This window comes from Dromiciops gliroides, chromosome 5 (genome assembly GCF_019393635.1).
Source record: "Dromiciops gliroides isolate mDroGli1 chromosome 5, mDroGli1.pri, whole genome shotgun sequence".
NCBI classification, from domain to species: domain Eukaryota; kingdom Metazoa; phylum Chordata; class Mammalia; order Microbiotheria; family Microbiotheriidae; genus Dromiciops; species Dromiciops gliroides.
In genome coordinates this window covers 52,834,452-52,860,112 of record NC_057865.1, presented here as the reverse complement: position 1 = coordinate 52,860,112, position 25,661 = coordinate 52,834,452, and the positions used below count along the sequence as shown (strand labels likewise).

At 42.2% G+C, this 25,661-nt stretch overlaps 1 protein-coding gene across 3 annotated transcripts in view; it reads left to right on the top strand.

The window, feature by feature from the left end:
- NMT2 (N-myristoyltransferase 2) overlaps positions 1-25,661 on the top strand; it is an 83,775-nt gene that overhangs the window by 5,415 nt on the left and 52,699 nt on the right. For all 3 annotated transcript variants that reach the window (XM_043966404.1, XM_043966407.1, XM_043966405.1), the window contains exon 2: positions 23,466-23,601. In XM_043966404.1, coding sequence (XP_043822339.1) covers positions 23,466-23,601 — 136 coding nt within the window. The remainder of the gene's footprint in view (positions 1-23,465; positions 23,602-25,661) is intronic.

The window sequence follows — 25,661 nt, the reverse complement described above, 5'->3', positions numbered from 1 at the left end:
ACTAGGCACTTAATAAATACTATGTATCTGACTGACTGGGAGGGACCCAAGGTTTTGTCTTGACTCTCTTTTCTTCTCTCATCACACTCTAGCCCATATCCTTTAAACCCAGTCCCAGTTTCAAGTGCCACGCCCACATCACCACCTCCCTGCTGGACATTTTGAACTGTATCGAAAACCCAGTGTGTCAAGTCAGCGAGCCTTTGTTGAGTATCTGCCGTGTGTCAAGCACTGTAAATTTTGGGGATACGAAGGCTAAAAAAAGGCCTGCTCTCAAAGAGCTCACAGTCTAACAGGGTAATTCTATATAAACCAGAGAGCATAAATTGGAGATGGGCCCAGAGGGAAGTCCCTAAGATTAAGGAGGACTGGGAAAGGCTTCATACAGAAGGTGGGATGTTAGCAGAGACTAGAAGGAGAGGCCAGGAGGCAGAGATGTCCATAATCTCTTCTCAAACAACAACCCTGGGGCAGCTAGGTGGTGCAGTGGATAGAGCACCAACCCTGGATTCAGAAGGAGCTGAGTTCAAATCTGGCCTCAGACATGTGACACTTACTAGCTGTGTGACCCTGGGCAAGACTTAAACCCTCATTGCCCTACAAAAAAAAAAGAAAAAGAGAAAAGATGGAAGTTTTAAAAGAACTGATATCATTGACCATTTGTAAATTGTTTTACTACCTTCCTCATTTATAACTCTTCAGTGGCATATATTATCATGCTTTCTATTCCTCTCTAAAATGGAGCACATGATCTGTACCCCCCAAACCCAGACCTCTGACTTCCCAGTTTCTATTGGGACTGAGGCCAAACTGACCTACTTGCAGTGCCCCAAACTTATTTTATTTCTAGCCACTGTACCATTGCCTTTAAGGTGCTCCTTTGCTTCTTGGAATACTCGGCCCCCTTTTAAGTGCCATCTCCTTCAGTGGGCTTTCCCCCCGATGGCCCTCGTTATTAGTGGCTCCTGTCCCCGTGCTTCCCCATCCCTGTGCCTCTATTGGGCATGTGTGTATCCTGCTTTTACTTATTTGTGAAATGCAAGTTTCTTGAGAGCAGGATTGTCTCACTCTTATATTTGTATCCCCATTGCCTAGCAATGGATTGATAAACAGTTTATTAATTTAGTCCGAAGGCCCAGTCACTGATGATCCAAAGGCAAACAAAATACTTTCTGACTTTATGAAGCTTACACTTAACTGGGGGATTTTAACATTCACAGACGAGTAAATGTGAGCGTTATGAGCGCGGGCGCGGGCGCGCGCGCGCGCGCACACACACACACACACACACACACACACACACACACACACCATTTACTGGGGGGGGGGGTGTACATTAACAGTCAGGAAAGGAGCAAGCTGGAAAGGCCTCCAGGAGGAGATGGCATCTGGGGCTGAGCCTTGAAGAAACTGCAGGGAAGAAAAGGAGAACTTTCCTGGAATAGAACTGCAGAGACTCAAAGTCAAGGATGGGGATGGGAGGTGGGGAAGGTGGGGAAGATGCTGGGATTGGGGAAGCTAGTCCACAGGCTAGTTTGCTTGAGGTTTAGAATGCAAGGGATCAAGTACTGTGAAATCTACCTAGAAAGATAAAGTGATTGCTCTAGAGCTAAAAAAGATGTCTGAGTTCATCTACTCCATCCCTCCCCCTCACTTTACAGATAAGTAAATTGAAGCCCAGCCCGGGCTACTCTGGCATCCGAATCAGGATTTGAACCCATCTCCTCTCTGACTCCAGAGTTGGTGCTCTTTCCATGGTGATAAGAGCTAGATTCTAACAGAGTAGATGCTTAACAGATACTTACGGATTGATCTGAAAAGACAAAGAATGAAACCATCAGTAGAGTCATAACCACAGCTCTGATCTCTTCTTGGCCCAGCCTTCAGGGGCCCCTAATTTCTTAAACAAAGTCTGTTTCTTATACCTGGGAGTTCACTGTACTCAGCCTTTTCCTGAAAAGTTTTGGAGGGCTGGAAAGAGAAGCATCTAACTGAAGTTTTCTGAGACTAGTAACAGTAAACATTTGAGTAAAAATACAGGCAAAATAAATTTAGTGGCCAATAAGCCACAAAGTGTTCCCCAGGGCACTTTGATACAAGGGAGTCCGAACATTTGAGCAGTACTCTGTGTAGGTACAAGAAACTTGTAAATCTACCATAAACATTTTTCTTAGCTCTATAATTTGGTACAAGTATAAGACTTGAATTCTTTAAAAAGTGAAAATATGCATACATAGGTATATATGTCATACTGTGTACATGATTTATAGGTATGGATTCATTTGTGTATAAATTTACATGTGTGTTTCATATGTATAAATACGTATAGATGTGTGTTATATATGTACATATGTATACATATATTTATATGTCACTTTGGGTTACTTGAATGATATATTAATTATTAAGAAGACTGTAACTATGTGGAATCCATGGGAAAATGTAAGAATTTGTTTGGCTCATCAGATTTATCTAACTACACAAAAATTCAAAGGGGAGTACCAAGCTTCCCAGGAGGAAATCTGATCTGTTAACAGCTTAACCAATTGAAATGGGTAAATCTTGCAGAGTAGGATTAACTATGCCTTCAAGACTCAAGGAAGCTCCTAAATTCCAGAAATTCATTTTGAAAATGCCAGTGATAGCAGTGGATAAAGCACTGGCTCTGGATTCAGAAGGACCTGAGTTCAAATTTGGCCTCAGACACTTGACACTTACTAGCTGTGTGACCCTGGGCAAGTCACTTAACCCTCATTGCTCCGCCAAAAAAAAAAAATGTCAGTGATGGGCCAAGATTCACATAGAGGGTGGCTGGAATAAAATGGTACTGCTGCTTCATTCTACCCCACAACAAACCAGCTGTTTCCAGAGCTGGACTGGCTAGCTGAATTGGTTAGGGTTTAGAACATTGTCTCTAAATGATCATTTTGGGGGCAGTGTGTAATTTCATCAAGGTAGGAAACTCCTAGTGGAAAACCCCCCTCCAATCTATGATTTATAGCCTCAGAAAGTTACCTGGGAGCCCCAAGAGAGAAGTTGACTTGTTTAGGGTGCTAGAGGTAATGTGTGTCAGAAGCCAAACTTGGATCCAGGTCTCTGGCTTCAAAGCTGTTCATTACTCTGGTCTGCCTCTGAAATCATTCTCATATTTCTACAGGAAATACTCTTTCAAACCAAAACTTTATATTCTCATCTTTCGGTTTGGGTGATTGTCTTCACCCCAAGATATTATTCTGATCCATTTTTTGGTTAAAATGCAAGCATGGAGGGCAGCTAGGTGGCGCCGTGGATAAAACACTGGGCCTGGATTCAGGAGGACCTGAGTTCAAATTTGGCCTCAGACACTTGACACGAGCTGTGTGACCCTGGAGAAGTCACTTAACCCCAAAATATAAAAATAAAATAAAATAAAATGCAAGCATAACACCAACACCACCCTATTTAAACACTTGTTATATACCAAGCACTGTGCTATGTGCTGGTGTTACAAAGAAAGGCAAAAACAAATCCTACCCTCAAGAAATGCCTATGGTGTAAATGGGAGGTCACCTCCCAGGGAAGAAGGATGTGGGGATGGGGGTGGGATCAGGAAAGACTTCCTACAGAAGATGGAATTTGGGCTGAGTCTTGAAGGAAAGCAGGAGGCCTTGGTGAGGAGGGAGAAGAATCCTTGGTGTGGCACGAAGTGAGGAGACTGAGGCCCTGTGTGCAAGGAACAAGGTTGTTGTTGCTGGATCATGGAGTATGTGGAAGGGTGGGGAGTGAAGTATAGAAAGCCTGGACGGGTAGGAAGGGGCTAGGTTGTGAAGGGCCTTCATAGTCAAACAAGAGACTTTATATTTGATCCTAGCAGTCATTGGGAGCCATTAGGGAGAGACACAGTGTCCCGGTCTTATCACTTGGCCTCAGGAGTCTCTTAACAAGGAGGGAATCCTAGTAGTGTTATCCCTATCTCACAGATGGGCCAATTGAGTAGCCTGCCCAACACCCCACAGCTAGTAGCCTCAGGCCTCTGGCTTTCCTCTAAGTGTCTTTCCCAATCATATGTGCCTTGGCAGGGAAATCCTTGCTACTTGAAAGCTCTGGGCTAGCAGAGGGTGTGTAGTAACAGGAAAGGGTTCAAGTCTTGGAAGGACATGTCTGGGGCTGGAAATGAGTTTCAGTGAAAATCCAAGGGCAGAAATCTTGACTGTGGAGAGGCCGTTGATGAAATAAAGTTTTGTTTTCAAGTGGAGCCCCAAGAATGAGGCCCTGTGCAGCAGAGCTTCCCCTTGAGGGCGTTTTATTCCATTCAGATCAATACTGCCTAGATGAAAGAAAGCTTGGTTAGTCAATGAGTAACCTGGGAGAAAATGTAGCCACATCAGCCAAAATAGACTGATAAGATCCACTTTGTTTTTCCTCTTAAAATACCCCTTGCCAGATACCTTAGAACATACAGTGGAAGGAACATTGCCTGAGTGTCAGCGGATGTGCCATCAAGCCCTAGTTCTCCCACTAACTGGACAGGTGGTGGAGCTACTTCATTGTGGAGGTTTTCTGCCATGGTGCACGTGGTTGCCAATAGGGACTGGCTATGTGCAAGTAAATATTTAGACTTGGTTAAGGGATGAGCAATGTGTATGGGGGGAAGGGGTGGGGTGACAGTGGTATGGAGGGTTGGAAAGGCAATATGAGTTAAGCAACTGGGTGGTCTACAGCAAGCAAAATACTGCTGAGTGTGGCCAACCAGATTAAAATGTAATTGGGAAATAGTTAACAAAATAAACAAAAATACAGTTAAACATTTGTTGTTTAGTGGTGTCCAACTTTTCATGACCCCATTTGGGGTTTTCTTGGCTGATACTAAAGTGGTTTGCTGTATCCTTCTCCAACTCATTTTACAGATGAGGAAATTGAGGCAAACAGAGTGAAGTGACTTGCCTAGAGTCACACAGCTAGTAACTGTCTGAGGCTGGATTTGAACTCCAGTCTTCCTGACTCCAGGCCCAGGGCTCTATCTGCTGTAGCACCTTGCTACCCCTAAATTGAAATATAGATAATGTTAATATGTGGTTTTCTAAGTCACTATGTGGCTGGCAGGCATCCTTATGTGTGGTTTAGTGGCATCGTTTCTATTTGACACCACTGGTCTAGAGGAGCAAGAGTTCTTAATCTTTTCTGTATCACAGATCTCTTTGGCAGCTGCCTTTGGTGAAGCCTTTCACAGAATAATGTTTTTAAATGCATGAAAGAAGATACAAAGAAAGGACTTCAAGAAAAGCTAACTACATGGAAATATAGTTAACTAAAATATGAAGAAAAAAAGGTAATGCAACCTAGGTTAGGAACGCCTGGGATAGATCCCTGGGCTTGAAGTTGGGATACCCTGAGTTCAAATGTGATGTCAGACATGTCGTAGCTGTGTCGCCCAGGACCAATCATTTCACCTGTTGGCCTCAGTTTCCCGAATTGTAAAATCATAATAATAAGAGCACCTTCCTCAAAGGGTCCTTGTGAGGATCTAGAGATGTGTGTGAAAGTGCTTCGCATGGTGCCCACCACATAGTAGGTAATATACACACAGTCATTCTCTTCCCTCCCTCCCCAGCCGTAGAGTGGCACAGGAACAATGTCAGAAAGAGAACCTTCATTTTAGAGAGGAGGTAGGGGATATCATAGGCACCGTACAGTTTTCCAGATACAATTTAGACTGTTCTCTGATTTATCCTATTCCGTTAGGCCATGGCTCATTGCCAAGTCACAGAGTCTGTTCAAGAGATGTGCACTGTGAGGGACCTGCTCCATGGGCACACGGCACTGTGAGACCCTCTTCCCTACCTTGTGCAGCCTCTGAAATAGGGGGAAAAGCCATCAGAGGCGAAGCAGCCCCAAAACCCAAAGACTCCAAAAGATGTCACAAGAGGGTCTGTGACTGCCAAGTGAATGGTAGTGACAAAGTTCCAATGTCCGGTGGGTTCTGATGGACAGAAATAACTACTATTGAATCAAGGAGTCCTGGAGTTAGGGGAGAGCTCGGGAGTCATCAGGTCCAAATTTCACCCAAACCACACAAAGAATGTCCTCAATAAAAGCCCAGTGAAGGGTGGTGTGGCCTTGGTTCATATACTTTCCATGACAGGGAATTCACTGCCCAAGGAGGCAAAGGCTACACTAAAAGTTTTCGATTCTTCTAATACATTGACATCCCAACCTGGGATTTCACTGAGATAAGTAACTCCAAATGAGGAAACTCCCTCTACCAAGACAGACAGAGGAACACCACCTCTGTGGCTTAGAGAAGTCTTAGAGAATTATCTGGCAGCCGTGAAAGGTTATGTGACTTGCCCAGGGTCATACAGCTAGGTTATGTCAGAGGCCAGTTCTCTGTCCAGTCTGCCATCCTATCAGGTATGTAAGAGAGAACACACGGATAAGGCAGTGTGTTCCACAGGTGTCCAAAAATATAGAAACATCCAGAGCAGCATTTTGCTAACTTTTTGGTTTCAAGACTCCTTTACGTTATTTAAAAAAAACTATTGGGGGCAGCTAGGTGGTGCAATGGATAGAGCACTGGCTCTGGATTTAGGAGGATCTGAGTTCAAATCTGGCCGCAGACACTTGACACTTACTAGCTGTGTGACCCTGGGCAAATCACTTAACCCTCATTGCCCCCCCCAAAAAAAAAACTACTGAGGGACCCCCCCAGTAGCTTTTGTGTAGGTTATTTCTGTTAATTCTATTGGAAATGAAAACATCTCATTATTATTATTATTTATTATTATTTTGCGGGGTAATGAGGGTTAAGTGACTTGCCCAGGGTCACACGGCTAGTAAGTGTCAAGTGTTTGAGGCCAAATTTGAACTCAGGTCCTCCTGAATCCAGGGCCGGTGCTTTAGCCACTTTGCCACCTAGCTGCCCCGCATCTCATTATTATTATAAAACTAGTTTTGAACTTGTAGAGCCCTGTAAAGAGTCTTAGGGTGTTTGGAAGGTCCTTGGACCCCAGTTTGAGAACCTCTGGTCTGGAGGAAAACCCTAGGATATTGAGTAGTAGGCCCCCATGAAAGATTTATGGGAAGGCATAGACAAGATGGAACCACAGATACATAGACATGTCATCAAATTGTGGGGATATTGTAGTTTTCTTTTCAATACATACAGTAGGAGTCTTCAGCTCAGATGTGAGCTCCTTGAGGTCAGAAAACAGCCTTATGGTGTCCTCCACATGATGAGGTACTCTGCCTATCACTGGCTCCCAAAACATATTTGTTGTTGGAATTCATTCAGTCATCTCTCAATTCCAACACGAAATCTAATGTTGTTTCTCCCCATCCTTTCTTCTCTTCCTTCCCCCTTTCCTTCCCCTTTCCTCCCTCTTCACTTCCTTTCTCCCTCTCTCTCCGCAAGGATAGACAGTCGATCGTTCTTAGAGTGTAACATCCAAATAGAAAGCCACTTGGTCTGCCTTGTGTTCTAACACCTCAGCCAGAGCCCACCCTTAGTAATGTGAATGCTTAGGAAACTCATTAGGGATGATGAGAACTTCAGCTCCTCTTCATTAACCCTCATGAAAAGTGGCCAGCCTGACCACCAGAGGGGCTTCATTGACAATTTTTTTTAAAACCTTTTTTAGCTTATGAAAAGGTTTCCTTTCTGGGCTGATTAGAGTTCAGCAGTTATGTTATCATTTGGGGCTCTTCAAAGGACATGGTGCTTTTAATGACTCCATTGATACTATCTGTAGAGCTAATTTTGTCCTCGCTGGTTATTCCCTGGCCTTCAGATCATGTTTTAATGACTCATATGCAGCCTTAGGACCATGGGTTGACCATTCTGGCCTTTGAGGAATACTTGGCTATGGGGGGAAAGGTAGCAGGAGCTCAGAAACCTTTAAATAACTGTTATGGGGGAAATGGGGTACGGGTTTGGGGTTCTTAGGAATTCCTCTTTAAAGAATTACACCTTCTTGCACACAAAAGCAGTTAGAATAAGATGGTAGTTTATTTAGGGGCAAGGGAAGGGAAACCAAGAGAAATCCTTGGACTTCTCTTAGGGAGAAAGGCACACAGCATGTGGCTCTGAGGTACCAATCTCCTAGAGCAGGAGGCTGGTAGGTACTTTTATAGAGGACTGATGGGGGAGAGGGGTGACCATTTGACTGTGGAAAGTTCCTTTATTTAGTGAGGGAGGACCATCCCCCACTGGTGGTGAATAGAGGAGTTGGGTGAGGGGTGGCTACGGATCTCTCTCTTCGGGACACAAAGGCTGCAGCCACACCCAAATTTATCTCCCCAGGGGTAAGGGAGATCAGAATGAAGGGTGGAGGTCCCAAAGCTAGCTCAATCCGATCTGGTTCCTCTTATCTCTCTAGGTGTATCTGTCCTCAGGTTTAGTTTCTCAAGGACAAGATTCCTTGATGTGCCCCAGAGAACTTCTGGGGTGCTCTGTGCCCTCAACATGACGACCAACATTTTTGGAGCTCTTTAAGGTTTGCAGAACACCTTATACAAATTTGTTTGAACCTCACAAGTCTAGCTACTAGAAGGGGTATCCCCTATTTTACAGATGAGAAATCTGAGGCTCAGAGAGGTTTGGAATTCCCCAGGGTCACACAGCAAGAGTCCAAAGTGGGATTTTAAACCCAGGTTTTCCTGACTCGAAGGCCAGTGTCCAATCCATGCTACAGTGCCATTTTTAGAGTCCCATCAAGGCTTGCTGCATTCCCCCATTTCAGGAGAGTTATCTTCTCCCTGGTAAAAGTTCTGTATAGGTCCCAGCAGTAGGAGGGAGACCCCTTGCACTGGCAGCAGCTCTTCCTTCTGGCCCTCACCCCCTTGGCTGGCTTCTAGATCATCTGTAAAAAGTTGTTCTGGCTCCGCTGGGGAGCAGGGCTCTTGGTATTAAAGGTAAGCCTTTTAGAGCACAGAGGGCTAGCCATAAGCCAAGCCTCCAGTTGTCGGCTCTGCTGCTGCTCATCCTGCAGTTTCAAAGTGATAAAAACCAAAGCCTTCTGCTAGAGCTATTACTGTTATTCTTTCGAATGGATTACAGATGTTTGGGGACAGACAGCTCCCCTGGCTCAGGGAGGCGGGGTTTTCACCTGGTTTTTCTGGTTGCTTGAACTTGGGGACCTGCAACTGAACCCCGAGGCCATCCTGATCCTATTTTATACTTGCCCATCCACTTCGTGTTTTGAGCTTGACTTGTGGTTACTTGTATTTCTCATCAATGGTATTTTTATCAGCGAGTGTGTGTGGGGGCCAGGAGGAGGGGAAGGGGGAGGGGAGACTCGAAGAGGAGTTAACCTCACTTTATAGATCAGGAAACCAGCAGCCAAACTCTCTGATCAGGGCCACAAAGGGAATAGACTGACAGAACTGGGATTCCAATTCCAAGCTCTTGGCTTTTGTTTCATTTACTGGCCACACCTACCCTAGGCCTCTTCAGTTACCAAAGCTCTCTGCTTTTAAAGAAAAACAAAGGCAGAACTGATTAGGGAAATCTGATCTCTTAGCTTGGACCCAGCCCTGGTATGAACCAGGAAGGTCTTTTCCCCCTAAGAATCATCGTGCCAGGTATTGTGCCAAGCACTGGGGATGCAAAAGAGGTACAAAGTGGTACCTGTCCTCAAGGAGACAACATGCTAACAAATAAGGCCTAAGCCAGCCCTGTGCAGGATAAATAGGAGGGAAGGCACTAGATAAAGGAGGGTTTTTCAGTTCTGGTGATTCCTACAGTGTCTGCCTTTAAAAAGCTGTCATCTATGGCTACACCTCTTGGCCCTTCCTAGATTTACTGATGTGTGAGGGGCAAAAGAATGAAAATGATTGTTTTTATACTTAGAACTTCAAAACCAGTTGAATCTAACAATAAATATGTTTTGAGTTTCCTGCCTAGAATAGCTTGTTTTTATGTAGGGCTTTAAGGTTTACAAAGCATATGACGACATTGTAAAATACAGGTAAAGATACTTAAGTTGGGAGAGTTGGAATAAGTTACATGGCTAGAAAGCTGAAAAAAGCTGAACTTGGAGATAGGGCTTCTGGCTGCCAGTCTAGTGCTCTTCTTAACTGTGCAAGGCTCTGTGCTAGGCACTATGGGGGGAAAGAATAGCCTAAGACATAGGCCCTGCCCTCAAGAAGTAATAACCTAAGTGCTAGAGAAAGGAAGCATATATGCTGTGGGAGAACCTAGGGCAGGAGCAGTCCCCAAACAGACAAATGGAAGCAATCTAGTGAAGCCAACTCATATTAAGTACTTACTTATGTGACAGGCATTGTGCTAAGCTCTAAACAGATATCAAAACAGACCACGCCCTAAAGAAGTTGATCTTCTAAAGGGGGAGACAGCACAGAAAAGGAAGCTGAAAGGGGTTGGGGTGAGAAATGAAGGTACCCACATGGGGCACGGTAGAGAGTCTGGAGAGCCTGGAACGCAGCCTGGAGAGGAATGAAAACATCTGGCCTGGGCATCCTCTGTAGAATGGAGGTTCTAGGAGGAACCAGTCAGAGGGACCAGAGGCACCCACTTGCCACTAGTCTAATGTGATGGCTTTGCAGTCTGGATCATTGGAGGGACAACCAGTAACTATGAAGTCACCAAACCTTCCAAATACAGTAAGCAAATCAAGCAAGCATTTATTAAATGCCTACTTTGGGAGAGGTCCTGTGTCACTTCTAAATATTGGAGATGCACATACCTAAGTGAAACTACCCCTACCCAATCTTTTAAGAGGACTATGCAACACACCCAGGGGCTTGCTAACCGAGGAACAGGGTTTTGGGCTAGGCCAGGAATTCTTTTTTGTTTGTTTCTTTTTGTAGGGCAATGAGGGTTAAGTGACTTGCCCAAGGTCACACAGCTAGTAAGTGTCAAGTGTCTTGAGGTCAGATTTGAACTCAGGATCTCCTGAATCCAGGGCCAGGGCTTTAACGACTGCACCACTGCCATGTAGCTGCCCCTAGGCCAGGAATTCTTAGAGTTCACAGAAGCCTTGGTGATCCAAAGATAGATTTCAGGGGGTCTGTGAATTTTTCCAGGAAAAACAAAAAGGTCTACATACTAATTTTCACTAGCCTCTAACTCGAGGATTCTGAACCTTTTTATGGCAATCTGATGAAGTGCCATGAGCCCCTTCTCAGAATACTTTTTAAAATGAAGAAAAGCATATGGAATGACAAAGGGAATGAATTGTATTGAAATACATTTATCATAATAAATTTTAATGGAATTCCAGAGGAAATTAATTGTATTGATATACATTTATCAAAATAATTTTTTTTAGAGTTCACAGACCCCAGATTAAGAGCCCAGGGGCTCTTAAGTGAAATTTAGCATTTCCTTCAATCATCTAAAAGCATTATTCTGATAGGGAGTTCATGGGCTTCATCAAACTACTGGTCCCAGAATAAGAATGAAAGGTTAAAGAAGGTCTAAAGCTGCAGAGCAGAGATGGCAAGATGCCCATGCTTGGCCATGGTATCCTGATGGTTGGCTAGATGGGAATTTGTGAAGTATGGTCTAGGACTAGCTAGATAGAATGGGTTAGGGTTTTCAGTTCCCCACCAGTCAGAAGAGTTCAGCCGCAGGGGAGACTTCCAAAGGGAAGTGTATTAGCTGATCTTTGAAGTGTCTGTTTCTGGTGACAGCTAAAGGGCAGATGGTGGGATGCCTGCTCTGGGGCAGCCCTGGCTCCCTGGTAGACAGCTTTGCACATCATGGTTGGTACTAAAGAGAATTCCCTGCCATAAGCTAATCATTTCATCAGTCACTTTGCAGTGTGGTTCTTAATACTGTTTCATCAAAAGGGTTCTCGCTTTTTCATTCATTTTCAGTAGATTTTTTGGTTGCCTATATCAATTTGAAAGAAATCTAGTGGTGTTAAGGGTCTTTCATTTTTGGGAAAGTCCCCTCCTTCCAGAATATTAGGAAGGTAAGGTTGTATAGGTGCCTTTGAGAATTCCTTTGGGACACCAGGCACAGTAGCAGGTCAGAATCACATGACAATAAACTCCCTGTAGAACCGTGGGGGTACTGAACTGCCAGGGGCATCTTCCCCGGAAGTTGGCTAACCAACATTCAAGGCATTCTGGGTCTAGACTCCCTAAAACTAGAAGAGGTGGCTGAGTGAGATCTGAATGAATCCTTTATCCTCTCTGAGCCTCAGTTTCCTCACCTTTACGATGAGGCATTGAACCTGATGACCTCTAAGACCCCTTTTAGGGGCCTAAATCTCCAAGAACCCTTCCAGCTCCAAATTATGATCCTACAAACAGTGCATTTGGAGCCCACCTCTTCTTGGGATGGCAAAGCTAATGATACAATGAACTCCATCACTCAGCCCTACCAACATCTGGGATTCTTGTTCTGTTATCTTGCATGTTAACTTCCTGGCAGTGAAAATTTTATGAGCCTGTCTTTTTTTTTTTTTTTTTTTGGCAGGGCAGTGAGGTTTAAGTGACTTGCCCAGGCTCACACAGCTTAGTAAGTGTCTGAGGCTGGGTTTGAACTCAGGTCCTCCTGAATCCAAGGCTAGTGCCTTATCCATTGTGCCACCTAGCTGCCCCCGAGCGTGTCTTTTTTTAAATGGGCAGTAGGTGAATTTATTTTGCTTCGCTAGACATTTATTACAACTACCACCAGCAGCCAAGGCAGGATAGAAGGAAGAGAAAATAAATGTTCATTAATGAAAATAAAGAAATTTAATTAAAGGAAAATATTAAATATAATTTCCTTTTCTTAGTAATTATATTTCGTGACATCTTTGCAACATTTGACACTACTGACCACTCACTCTTTTTGGATATTATTTCTTCCTTGGGTTTTCATGAAACTTTTCTGTTCTTTATCCTTATTGTAGTTTTTTGACTAATGGATCTCAATCTCATTTAAAGTATCCTGATCTATACCTATAATCTGTGTATGAGTATATCCTAGGGCTCTGTCCTGAGCCCTTCTCCTCTCTTTACATTCTCTCTCTTAGTGCTATCACTAATTCCTAACTATTCAACTATCACTTCTGTACAGATGACTCCCTAATCCACATATCCAATCTTCATCTTTCTTCTGAAATCCAGTCCTTTGTCTCAAATTGCCTGCTGGAAATTTCTGCCTGGAGGCTCCAAATAACATTTAAAACTTGACATGTCCGAACTGATGCTGACTGAGAGGAGCAGAACCAGGAGAACATTGTACATAGTAACAGCAACATTGTGTGATGAACAATGGTGATAGACTTGGCTCTTTTTAGCAATGCAATGGTCCAAAACAATTTCAAAGAACCTCATGATAGAAAATGTTCTTGACATCCAGAAAAAAGAACTGTGGTTTGTGAATGCAGATTGAAACATACTATTTCTACTTTGGGGCTGGTTTTTTTTCCCTTCTTTGTTGAGGTTTTTCCCTTGAGCTCTGACTGTTCTTTCACAATGTGACTAATGCAGAAATACGTTTAATGCGATTGTACATATATAACCTATATTAGAATGCTTTCTGTCTTGGGGAGGAGGGAAGGGAGAGTGGGAGAAAAATTTGGAACTAGAAATCAACTAGAACTAGAACTATGAAAACAAATGTTGAAAACTATCCTTATATGTAACTAGAAAATAATAAAATACTGAATTTTAAAAAACAAAAAAAACTTATCATCTTTACCCCTCAAGCCTCCTAACTTCCCTAACTATGTGCATGCCTTTTGCACACAGAAAGTGCTTATTAAATACTTACTGCTTGATAACTTTATCCAAGTCATTGCTTAAAATGTTGAGCAAAATGAGGTCAAGGACAGAGTCTTGGGTCACTCCAGTAGAGATGTTTTTCGATACTGTGAGACATTGATCCATTAATCACCATTCTTCAGGTCTGTGTCTTAAACCGGTTAAAAATCCAATCGTACTATGATCTAGCCCACACCTTTGTCTTTTCTATAAAGGTATTGTAGGAGACTTTCCCAAATGCCACATTGTACCACAGGTATACTGTGTCTATCATATTTCCCCAAACTGTATCAGTCTAATTGCTCTCTCTCAGAAAGGAAATGAGGTTTGTCTTATTGGAAAGAGAATTTTATTTGGAGTCAGAGGATTCACTCCCTGTGTGACCTTGAGCAAGTTTCATAAGCTCTCTGGGCCCCAGTTCCTCAAAATGGACAGTGAGGGAGTCCAACTAGAGAGCCTCCAGAGCCTCTCAGATCTAAATCTACGACTGTGACACCACTAACCAATGATGGTCCTTTCTAAATTCTCACAAACAATTCCTTAACAAAAGCATTTTGGAATTTTGCAGGATCACCAGTTTGTAGTTTAAAGAATCTCCCCTTATGTTCCCTTTTTAAAAATCAGAGCTGCCTAGCTGTTGTGGGACCTCCCCAGGGTCCCAAAATATTTCCATAAAATTTTAAAGCTCTCTTGCTTACCAAAGGTCTCAGAGTAGACAGGAAATAAAATCTCACTCTAGGCCTTTTTGCTTCGTGTCCTGGACAATTTGTGTCCTCCTTGAATAGCTAAAATGATCTCTAATTAGTATGCTCATTGTTTGTAAATAAGCATGTGCCTGAGGAGCCAGAAGGGCTAGAAATTGCTTTCTTCAATATTGTAAGCATTCTTCCCTGCGATCTGGCTCATACTCCTAATTTAGATGATCTATGAAGGGCTTACTTAGCAAAATTGAACTTCTGGCCACCCCCCTGTTCAATTATCTTTATTGAAGTTTTATTATAATTGAAACATTTAAAAAGCTCTCTATCTAGTTCCAATATCAAGTAGGCACTTCAGGGGTTGAAGAAAATAAAGAGATAATCTTTAGCAAAACTGGTTTCCCTGTTAGGATGTTCCTAAATTTTGGTTTACAGAGAAAAATTATTGACTCTACTTTCATCCTTAGTAAGAAATTTTCAGGTACTCAGCACTTAGCATACTGCCTGGCACATAGTAGGCACTTAATACATGATTACTGACTGACTGGCATGATACTCTTTTTTTTTTGTTTTTGCAGGCAATGGGGGTTAAATGACTTGCCCAGAGTCTCACAGCTAGTAAGTGTCAAGTGTCTGAGGCCGGAGTTGAACTCAGGTACTCCTGAATCCAGGGCCGGTGCTTTTAACCACTGCACCATCTAGCTGCCCCCATGATACTCTTTTAACTATCCTTACAATTTAAAATTCTTGAATTGTATCTTTTGTTCTCCTTGGGGCAGTCTGTTTGTACAAGTTCTTCACATCTCTCCCCTGTTGTATCCCCAAATCCTAGATATATTGGTACCACTTGTGATCTTGGGGAGTTTTTTCCCTTTTAAATAGTATTTTATCTTTCCAATTACACATAAAGACAATTTTTAACATTCTTTTTTAAATAAAATTTTAAGTTTCGAATTTTCTCCCTCCCATCCTTCCTCCCTAGATAGTAAGCAATTTGATATTTTAGGTTCTATATGTGCAATCATGTAAAACATATTTCCATATTAGTCATTTTGCAAAAGAAAAAAAAGAACAAAAGGAAAAAAAACTATAAAAAAAAAGCGAAAATAGTATGTTTTGATCTGTATTCAGACTCCAGCAGTTCTTTCTCTGGAGGTGGATAGCATTTTAGCATTTTGCATTATGAGTCTTTTGGAATTGTCTTGGATCATTGTATTTCTGGGAAGAACTCAGTCAATCGTAGTTGATCATTGCACAGTGTTACTGTGTATAATGTTCTTCTGGTTCTGCTCACTTTACTCTACATCAGTTCATGTAAGCCTTTCCAGGTTTTTTCTGAAATCCACCTGCTCATCATTTCTTATAGTTTTCCATTACATTCATATAACACAACTTGGTCAGCCATCTCTCAACTGATGGGCATCTCCTCAATTTCTAATTCTTTGCCCCGACAAAAAGAGCTGCTATATTTTTGTACAAGTTGGTCTTTTTCCTTTCCATTCTCATAGCTTTTCACCCTTAGACTAGTCTTGAGAGCCTCTTTATTTTGATGGGGAAAATAGCCAGTATTTTTTTCTTTTGCTTGATGCTTGAATAACTCATATTAGCTCAATGAAGAGGAAATATTTTGGAAACTTAAGATTCTAAATTTCACTGGGTGTACATAGGGAGGTTTTCTGTCTTCCTGTGGGGCAAAAACTGCAGTCTAGGGAATATGAGGGAGAAATATAGACTGTGCTGTTTATTCTGTCCATGAACAACCCAAAGAGAAGTTCTGCTGCTGATGGAAACAGACAGGAAGCACAGGCATGAACAGCCCCTTCTATGACAAAAGGCAATAGAGTTGGTACATAATAGAGTTTGAAAGGATATTTGCTTATTCAGGCATTCTCCTTCACCTTGCTAAAACGGAAGTTTCTTTTCATATTTATGGGCCATAAAGTCTATACCTGGACTCCTTTTCCTATTCATAATGTTATATTTTAGGTGGTAGTGATGATGATGATGACAACCACTTATTGAAACAAGGTTGATTTAAAAGACTGCTGAAGGGGCAGCTAGATTGCACAGTGGTTAAAGCACCGGCCCTGGATTCAGGAGGACCTGAGTTCAAATTCGGCCTCAGACACTTGACACTTACTAGCTGTGTGACCCCGGGCAAGTCACTTCACCCCCATTGCCTGCAAAAAAAGACTGCTGAATGAGTCATAGGATCATTATAGCTGAACAGGACCTCAAAGGTCACTTAGTCCAAGCCCCTCATTTTACAGATGATGAAACTGAGGACCAGAGAGGTTAAATAATCTGCCCAAGGTCACACGGGTTATCGAGCTGGGATTTAAACCTCAGACCATTGACTAAATCTAAGACTGTTTCTACTTTGCTGTTCTGGCTCCTTGGGTTCAAATCCCAGCTCTTCGTCTTAGCCACCTGTGTGCTTTTGGGTGGATCACTGCCATACTCTGGAATTCACTTTCCTTATCTGGTGGGACTGAACTAGGGAGGTTATGGGCCTGGCTCTAGATCCATGATCTCATGTTGAAAGCTAGCAATGGCTTGTTGGGAGGCCAAATGACCATCTATAATGACATCTTAAGTGCTTGCCAAGGGGAAATGTTGAGTTTTGTTTGTAACTTGAATGTTGGGACCTTTTAATGCATATTCAGTAATGGCTTGAGATGTTAATGTGTTTCTCCCTGGATCTTTCCCCATTCTCGCTTGTTCATGATCCAGTGTTTGATGATGAGGACCCCCTGCATGTAGTGTCTCCTGATGACCAGGCTAGATGATATCTCTCCCTCTCTGGTCAGCTGGCAGTTGTACTCCTCTTAGGCACTTAGCATACTTTATAACAACAAATAAGATAATGTCTGTGAAGCGCTTTATAAACTTTAAATCTTGACACAAAGGTTTATTGTTATGACAAAGTTTTTCTGTAAAGGGATTTTTAATCTATTAGAACTGATAAACCACACAGTGATCGTTGTTACTGTTATAACAACAATAATAATAAACTTAACAATCTGTATATGTGTTTTATTGCCTCTAATAGATTGTAAACTTCTAAACCTTTTATTTATTCCTGCATCTGCCTCAGCACCTCATGCAGTGTATTCTACCTAGTAGAGGCATCACAGATGTTTGTTGAATGAATGAATAAAGACCTCACTGTCAGAAGTGATTGGCTGATTTAGTCTTCAGAATCCTCACATCAGGATTGGCCAGTCCCTTTCTCCTTGAACAAAGGGGCATCAGTCACATCTGCTCCTGCCTTCTTGCTCATCTCCCCTGGAGTGAGGGCAAGATATTTGCTCGGCTCTGACACACTTGCTCACTCTCCTGATGTGATGAGTGCCCTTTCTCCTCCAGGATCATAGCTTTAAAACAGCAAGGGTCTTTAGTGACCGTCTAGTCCAATCTTCTCACTTTACAGATGTGGAAACAAGTGAAGGGACTTATCTAAGGTCACACATGGAGTTGGCATTTGAATCCAGGTCCTCTGATTCCAGATTCAGAATGCAGTTCCCTGTATCATCCTGCCTCCTACAATTTGGACATACTGATGGTTTGACATATTGGTAGCTGTGTGGATTTTGGAAGGCTAAATTGCTAGACAGAGGTGGCTTTATTGGTTCAAATTTTAGCTTTGGATAAACCTTGATATCTTTGTAGACTCAAAGGCAGCATGTCTCAATTTGATTTTCCATCACAGAATCAAAGAAATGTAAAGCACTTTACCTAATGGAAAGGAATCTCTACACTGGTCAAGTGGTCATCAAACATCTGCTTGAAGCCCTCCAAGGAGGGGGAACCTACCATGTTTCCAAGGAAGCTCAACCACTTTGGGGAAGATCTGACTGTTAGGCAGTTACCTGCTGGCAAAGGGTTCTTTCTATGGCTTTCATAAAACATCTTGGGAAAGGAAAAGAAGAACTTCTGTTCTTAAAGATTTAATTATTTTTTTAAAAATAAAAAAGCTAGCTATAGTGTCTATGGCCAAGTTTCCTGGGCCTTTCTATCTGCTCCTCTGACAGCCTGATTCAGTTAGGGTTACTAGTTGTTCTAGGAAAGTTCAGTACCCAACTAATAAATGAGTCAGTTGGTATTCACCTCTGGTGCTCTAGGCACTAGGAATACAAAGAAGGGAAACTGTCCTTGCTGTAGGTGGGTGGGTGGGTGGGTGGGGATTTACCTTCTAATAGAAACAACATAACAATAAAAGTAATAAAACCAGCTGGTTTGCAAAGTGCTTTACATGTTTATATGTTCACTCCTTTGACTCACACGTGTATCAGCATAAGCAGAGTATATACTGAGTGCTTGGGGCAATGGGAGACATGAGCAGCCTGAGGGACCAGGAAAGGCTTCATGTAGAGAGGAATGCTCCAGATGACTGAGGAATCCAGAAAGCAGAGGTGAAGGGGGAGGAGTCAAGCCATGGGGCCCAGCCACTTCAGAGACCTGGCTCAGGAAATATTTTGACGCTTTCCCTGGGGGCTCTAACACACAGGTGCCATGGCCCTGGGAGCCGAACTCCCTTCAGGGCCATATGCCTTCACAGTGGAAGGGGAACCCAGCTAGAAGATGAATTCTCTCCAGGCTTTGCCTCACTCCTGATCTTAGTGTTGCCAGAACATAAAAATAAATGAGTAAGGTTTGACCCCCTACTATGGACAACCTATCACATTGCAGGTGATGGAGGACAGATGATGAGGTAAAACGTGCCTCAGCTATTTAGCCCTATGGTCATTGCTCTACAAATATGCCATCCTAATTTAAATGTTGGTGTGAGAGAAACAGCCAGACAGATATACATATACTGTAAATATCTGTTAAACTGGAATCTCAATTGATCAGAACCCTAAAAAAACCCAACCCTCACTTAGAATGTTTTTCTTCATTATAATAGTATATGGTGAGAATTTATGTGTAGGGTGGTGCCCCTGAGATCCTATAAGAATTAAGACCATTTTTCAAAGAGATTAAATTATATTTACTTTGCTAAGATGGAAAAGTAGACCAAAGACTTTTGGAAACATTTTCAAAAAAGGTTTGAGGCATTAAGAGCTGTGTGCCACTTTACATTCACATACCCAAAAAAAAAAATGCATTCTGAGTACCTTGATCATTCTGGTGACTTAAAATTTTATTGTATAGAGATATAGAAAGTCTAAAGAATTAAATTCAGTTTATTTTGTCTTCTCCACATGCACTTGGTGTATGTGCGTGTGATTTTCCTATATTTTTTGGTTTCTTTTGGACAGATTTACTTATACTTCATTTTATATTTTATTTTTCAATTGGCAAACTTTTTTTTCTCTCCCTCTTACCCCATCTCCATCTAAAAAAAACAACAAAATCCCTACAACCAGTTGGCATAGTCAAGCAAAATAAATTCCTGTATTGTCAATGTCCAAAAAAATGCATCTCTTGTTCTGCACCTTGAGCCCTTCACATCTCCATCAGGAGGTAGGTAACATGCTTCATCTTCAGTCCTCTGGAATCATGATTGGTCATTGCATTGGTCAGAGGTCTTAAGTCTTTCAAAATTGTTTTTCTTTACAATGTTTTCATTATTATAGAAATTGGCTTTCTGGTTCTACCAACTTCTCTCTGTTAGTTGCCACTCCAAAACAAACATCTTAGTTTGTTTGTTAGAAGATCCCTACCATGACATGAAATGCTTCCTGTTTTTCATGTCCGGTATGTCCAGAAAGCACAGGGCACTTATTTATTACATTGTAGACTCCTTCAAGGCAGAGACAGCATCATGGTTGCATCCCCAGTGACATAACCTTGTACAGAGAGAGAGAGACTTGTACTGACTCTGAGTTTGTAAACAGCTACACTAGACTTTCCTCTTCCCAGCTACTTGGTGCCTAATTGCAAGATTCTTGGAGATTTGGGGCTAATGGGACTGTGTTGTATAAACTTGGCCTCTTAATGTTACCATAGTGAAGAGCCAGAACTGTTGACAGTTGGAAGGTGACTGTCAAATTATGGCTTGTGCTGGGTTACAATTTGGTGCTCTTCAGTTCAGAGCAGAGATGCTTCATGTCTAAGTGGTCTTTTTGTGGCCCCCGCAGGTGCTCTAATTTTCCTTGCTGCCTAAGCAAAATAGAGTAGAACTCGGGGACATTGTAGGTCTCGGTGGTTTTGTTGGCAGGACCAAACCTCAAAAGCAGGATGTGGAATGACCCTGTTCAATCAGTTGGTCCATAAGTATTTATTAAGTACTCAGCATGTTCCAGGTCTCAGGCTATATACAAAGAATGGTGTTGCTGTTTGTTGTACCCTCCTCCTTGTAACTCCATTTGGGGTTTTCTTGCAAAGATATTGGGCTGGTTTGTCATTTCCTTCTCCAGCTCTTACAGATGAGGAAACTGAGGCAAACAGGGTGAGGCAGTTTGCCCAGGATCACACAGCTAGTAAGTGTCTGAGGCCAGATCAGAACTTGGGAAGACTCCAGGCTTAGCGCTCTATCACCGAGCTTCCTGGTACAAAGAAGGAAACAATTCACTCTCAAGGATCTTACTTTCCAAAGGGGAAGACAATGAGTACGTATAAAAATACAGACTGCGTAAACATAAAGCAAACCAATATAGGATGACTTCAGAAGAAGAGCCCCAAGAGTTGTGGGGATAAGGAAAGGCTTTGCAGAGAAGGTGGTGCTTCAGCTGTGCCTTAAACGTAGAGAGGGGCCCTGATGCAAAGGTAAGGAGGGTAGACGTGGCAGGCATGCAAAAGGCATGGAAATGGGAGACATGTCCTGTGTGTGTAACAGAAAGACCAGGATGGCTGGATTGCAGAGTGGGGGAGAGAAAGTCACATCTAATAAGGCTGGAAAAAAATAGGTTGGGGCAGGGTTCTAAAGGGCTTTAAAAGTCCAACAAAGGACCTTGTATTTCACGCTAGAGGCACTCGCAAGCCGTTGGAGCTGAGTCGGGCAGTTGGACGTTTCAATCTGTGCTTAGGAAAATGATGTAGGCTGGGTCGGAGTGAGGAGATCCTTGAGGCACAGAGAGCAACTTGGAGGGAGTTGTAATAACTGAAGTGAGAGGTGATGAGGGCCTGAACTCCGATGGTAGCTTCCTGTGTGGGAAGAGAAGGGGTCAGATGGGAAATGTTGTAAAGATGCCTATAAATGCTCATGCTTCTAAGCCCAGCACATGGAAAAGTCCTATTTCCAATCTAAGCTCAGTTCTGTATGCAGCGGCTGGGATATTTGTTTAAACCCACCTGACAATCAGGTATTGGCAGTATCTCTTCATCCAAGGAAAACTGCAAATGGAAATTAAGATCTGGCCAAGGTGGTATAAAGGCCTAATTCATGGGCTGAGGATTTTTAGAGCTCGCAAGGACCTTCAAGATCATTTAGGCTAACCGCGTCACTTTAGAGGTGAGGAAACTACTGATGTGAATGCAATGAATGACTCACTTTCAGTAAGGCATTAATATTTTTAGGACTCTAGGGTCTCATTCAGTGTACCAGGAAAGGTGGTTTGATAAATAGAGTCCTAATAGCTCAAAGCCTTACTCAATGCATCTCAAACCATCATTGATTTCTACTTTAGGGTGGGATTAGGACCAAGTCTGTCTGGATCTGCTGCTTAGGCTTTTATTACAGTAGAGTAAGCCATCAGTTAAAAAAAAAAAGATACATGAAATGTCATTTTTTCTCATGTACTCTTACATTTATCTTGCAGGAAGAATAAGTTCTTCTAGGTTATATCCAGAAATATAACACGACAGATACCTTCCTGGTCTCCATAGTTTTGAATTTACATAGGAACGAATTATCAAGTTTTGAACACTGAAATTGTGACTCTTCTTTTATCCCATGAATAACTGAAATACTGAGGAGCCTCTAGATAATGCAGGCATGAGGGGTGGGGTGATACTAATCACTCACCCATTTAGTCACTGCTCCTTGAAAGCAGGGAGTGTTCTGTTGTTGGTCTTTGTGTTCCCAGAGCTTAACATTGTATCTGGCACATGATGGTTGACTATTTGATTCATAAAATCATTGAATAAGGACTTAAGAGGTCATTGAATCCAACCTACTAATTTTACAGATGAGAAAACTGAGGCCCAGAAAGGTTAAGTGAATTGACCAAGGTAAGAACTGGCAAAGCAAGGATCAGAACTCAGGTCAGGTGAGATGCCAAGTTTTTCTCTTATAGCATTTACATTTCATGATTTAGCTCATGTTCTAAATTCCCTTAATAACAAGTTTTATTATGATGAGAGTCTACTGAGTTTACTATTGTCTTTTTAAACCTTGGGTCAAATAGAGTTGACCATATCCCCATCCTAGAAGTATCAGATCCAGTGGCACAGCTGGTGTTTAATATAGGATAGTTATATAATAATCCAGTGAAAATTTCTCCCAGACTTTTAATGCATCTTCTGGGAATTTTGCAAAAGTGTAGGGCCACACAGAAGGAAAATTAAAACTCCTTGTGGATTCCGCGCCCCCCCCCCCCCCCCCCCGCTTCCGTGTTGTCTAAGAGCATCAAATATGTAAAGACAGATTCCAGACTGTACAGTTAACCTAGTTCTTGCCATTAGTAATTTTAAAAATTATTATTAAACTGGTGAGTGAAAATCTTTATCATAAATTTTATTTTCTTTTTCCAAAAGAGAAAGCCAATTTCTTTAGCTCTGGTGCATCAAGATTAGTGGTTTGTTGTGCCCAAGAGAGATGTTTATAATGGAATTTCTTTCTATGAGTGCCTCTTCTTAAAAGGCTCTTGAAAAATTGACTAAAACTGGGTCAGTAGAGCAGTGAAAAATAAGGCCAGGAGTTGTTTAACATGCACTGATATGATGTGGTCTCTCCAGACCGCCCAGCTTTTTCTCCAGAATGACATTCAGACAATTAGTCAACAAAAGTAAATGTGAGATTGCCATAGATCCCTATGTGCTTGTTCTTCATTAGCCCGACTGGATTTTATTTTCTTACTGCCAAACCCTAGCTTCCACAGTTAGAACTTAGAGTTTTCCCTCAATGTTTATTTTCATGCCCGTCAGGCTTTCTCATTTCATATTCTTTGACTTTTCCAACAGAAGTCCTGGAGGGGATTTGGGCGCCAAAAAGAAAAAGAAGAAACAGAAGAGAAAAAAGGAGAAACCAAATTCTGGAGGCACAAAGTCAGATTCGGCATCTGATTCCCAGGAGATTAAAATTCAACAGCCTTCGAAAGTAAGGACTGATTTATTTTCCTCTGCAAGGAGAGTGGCTTTTGCTGCCTAGCATTGGGAAGTCAGAAGCCTCATTTAGAGCTTTTGTCGTGGGCAGATATAAATGGCAGTGGCTAAGTGGAGGAGTTTTTATTGTCTCAGACACCTAGACAACATAAGTACATACATCTATGAGAGGGCAACATAGAGGAGTGGATATAGGAGCAATCTTGGAATCAGAAATCATAATAGCTAAGGTGGAGATATTATATAGGCAACTAGATGGCACCATAATGCATAGAGCACTAGGACTAGAATCAGGAGGACTCATCTTCCTGAGTTCAAATCTGGCCTCAGACACTTCCTAGCTCTGTGTCCCTGGGCAAGTCATTTAACCCTGTTTGCCTAAGTTTCCTCATCTATAAAATGAGCTGGAATAGGAAATGGCAGACCACTCCAGTATCTTTGCCAAGAAAGCCCTAAATGGAATGACAAAGAATTGGACGTGACTGAAAAAACTACTAAACAACAAAAGTCATTTTATAAATGTGTTTTATATATATAAATGTACACATATAAGATGTTTGCATATGTATGTGAGCTACTAGTCAATAAATTAACATTCCACATTACATGCATGTACATATATAGAATTTTTTTTCCTTTTTTTGGCGGGGCAATGGGGGTTAAGTGACTTGCCCAGGGTCACACAGCTAGTAAGTGTCAAGTCTCTGAGGCCAGATTTGAACTCAGGTACTCCTGAATCCAGGGCTGGTGCTTTATCCACTGAGCCACCTAGCTGCCCATGTACATATATATTTATAGACATGCACACATATATGCATGTGTGTATACACAAACTACTATAATCTTCTTGGAGACTCATGTCTTTGGGCTCTTGTTGCCTAATACAATGCCTTGTTCATCTGTATTGATTGCTAAATATAGTACTTTAAGATTGGCAGAACAATAATTTGTTTCTCACAACAACCCTTGGGTGACAATTGCTATTATTATCATCTGTTTTCTAGCTGAAGACTGAGACCAAGGTGACTTGTTCAGGGTCACAAAGCTATTAAGTGCCTGGGGCAGAATTTGAACCTAGGTTTTATGACCTAGATGGAATTCCATGCTTTCTCAACTGTGCCATGCTGCCTCTCAGCCTGGGTTGAAGTCCTAACCTATAAATACTGGCCATGTGACCAAAGACAAGCCATGTAACCTCTCAGTGCTCTAGGCAACCCTATGAGACTCCAAATTACAGAAGAGCTGCCTTTTTCTACTGGTGGAAGGAGTTTCCTATACTAAGAGTTCTCTACATCAATGAAATAACAGATCTGGACCTAAATAAGTAAATACACACACACACACACACACACACACACAGCCTTTGTATTCTTTTTTTTTTTTTTTTGGTGAGGCAATTGGGGTTAAGTGACTTGCCCAGGGTCACACAGCCAGTAAGTGTCAAGTGTCTGAGGCCGGATTTGAACTCAGGTACTCCTGAATCTAGGGCTGGTGCTTTATCCACTGTACCACCTAGCTGCCCCTGTATTCTTCTTTAAATTTTTCTTTTTTATTACATAAGTTAATATTTTTTAGAAGAAAGAAGAAATCCGGGGCAGCTAGGTGGCGCAGGAGCAGCTAGGTGGCGCAGTGGATAGAGCAATGGCCCTGGATTCAGGAGTACCTGAGTTCAAATCTGGCCTCAGACACTTAACACTTACTAGCTGTGTGACCCTGGGCAAGTCACTTAACCCCAATTGCCCTGCAAAAAAAAAGCAAAAAAAAAAGAAATCCAGGGATAATTTGTTAATTACTTTTACTTTAGAAGATAGCTTCACTTTAACTTTTCTGGACGCTTGTCAAATTACCTGAATAAGCACATCCCCATATGGCAGATTTCAGCAGGCGCAGCCAGGGGTAAATTCACACCCACTGTGAAACAGACCACTTGTCAGTGTCCAGCCTCTAAATCTCCTGAAGTGGAAAAATACTCTGGTGTTCCCACTGAAGCCTCTATTGATGAAGTAAGCCAGATGTCCCAGAAAAGTCAAGTGATTTGCCTAACCTCACACAGAC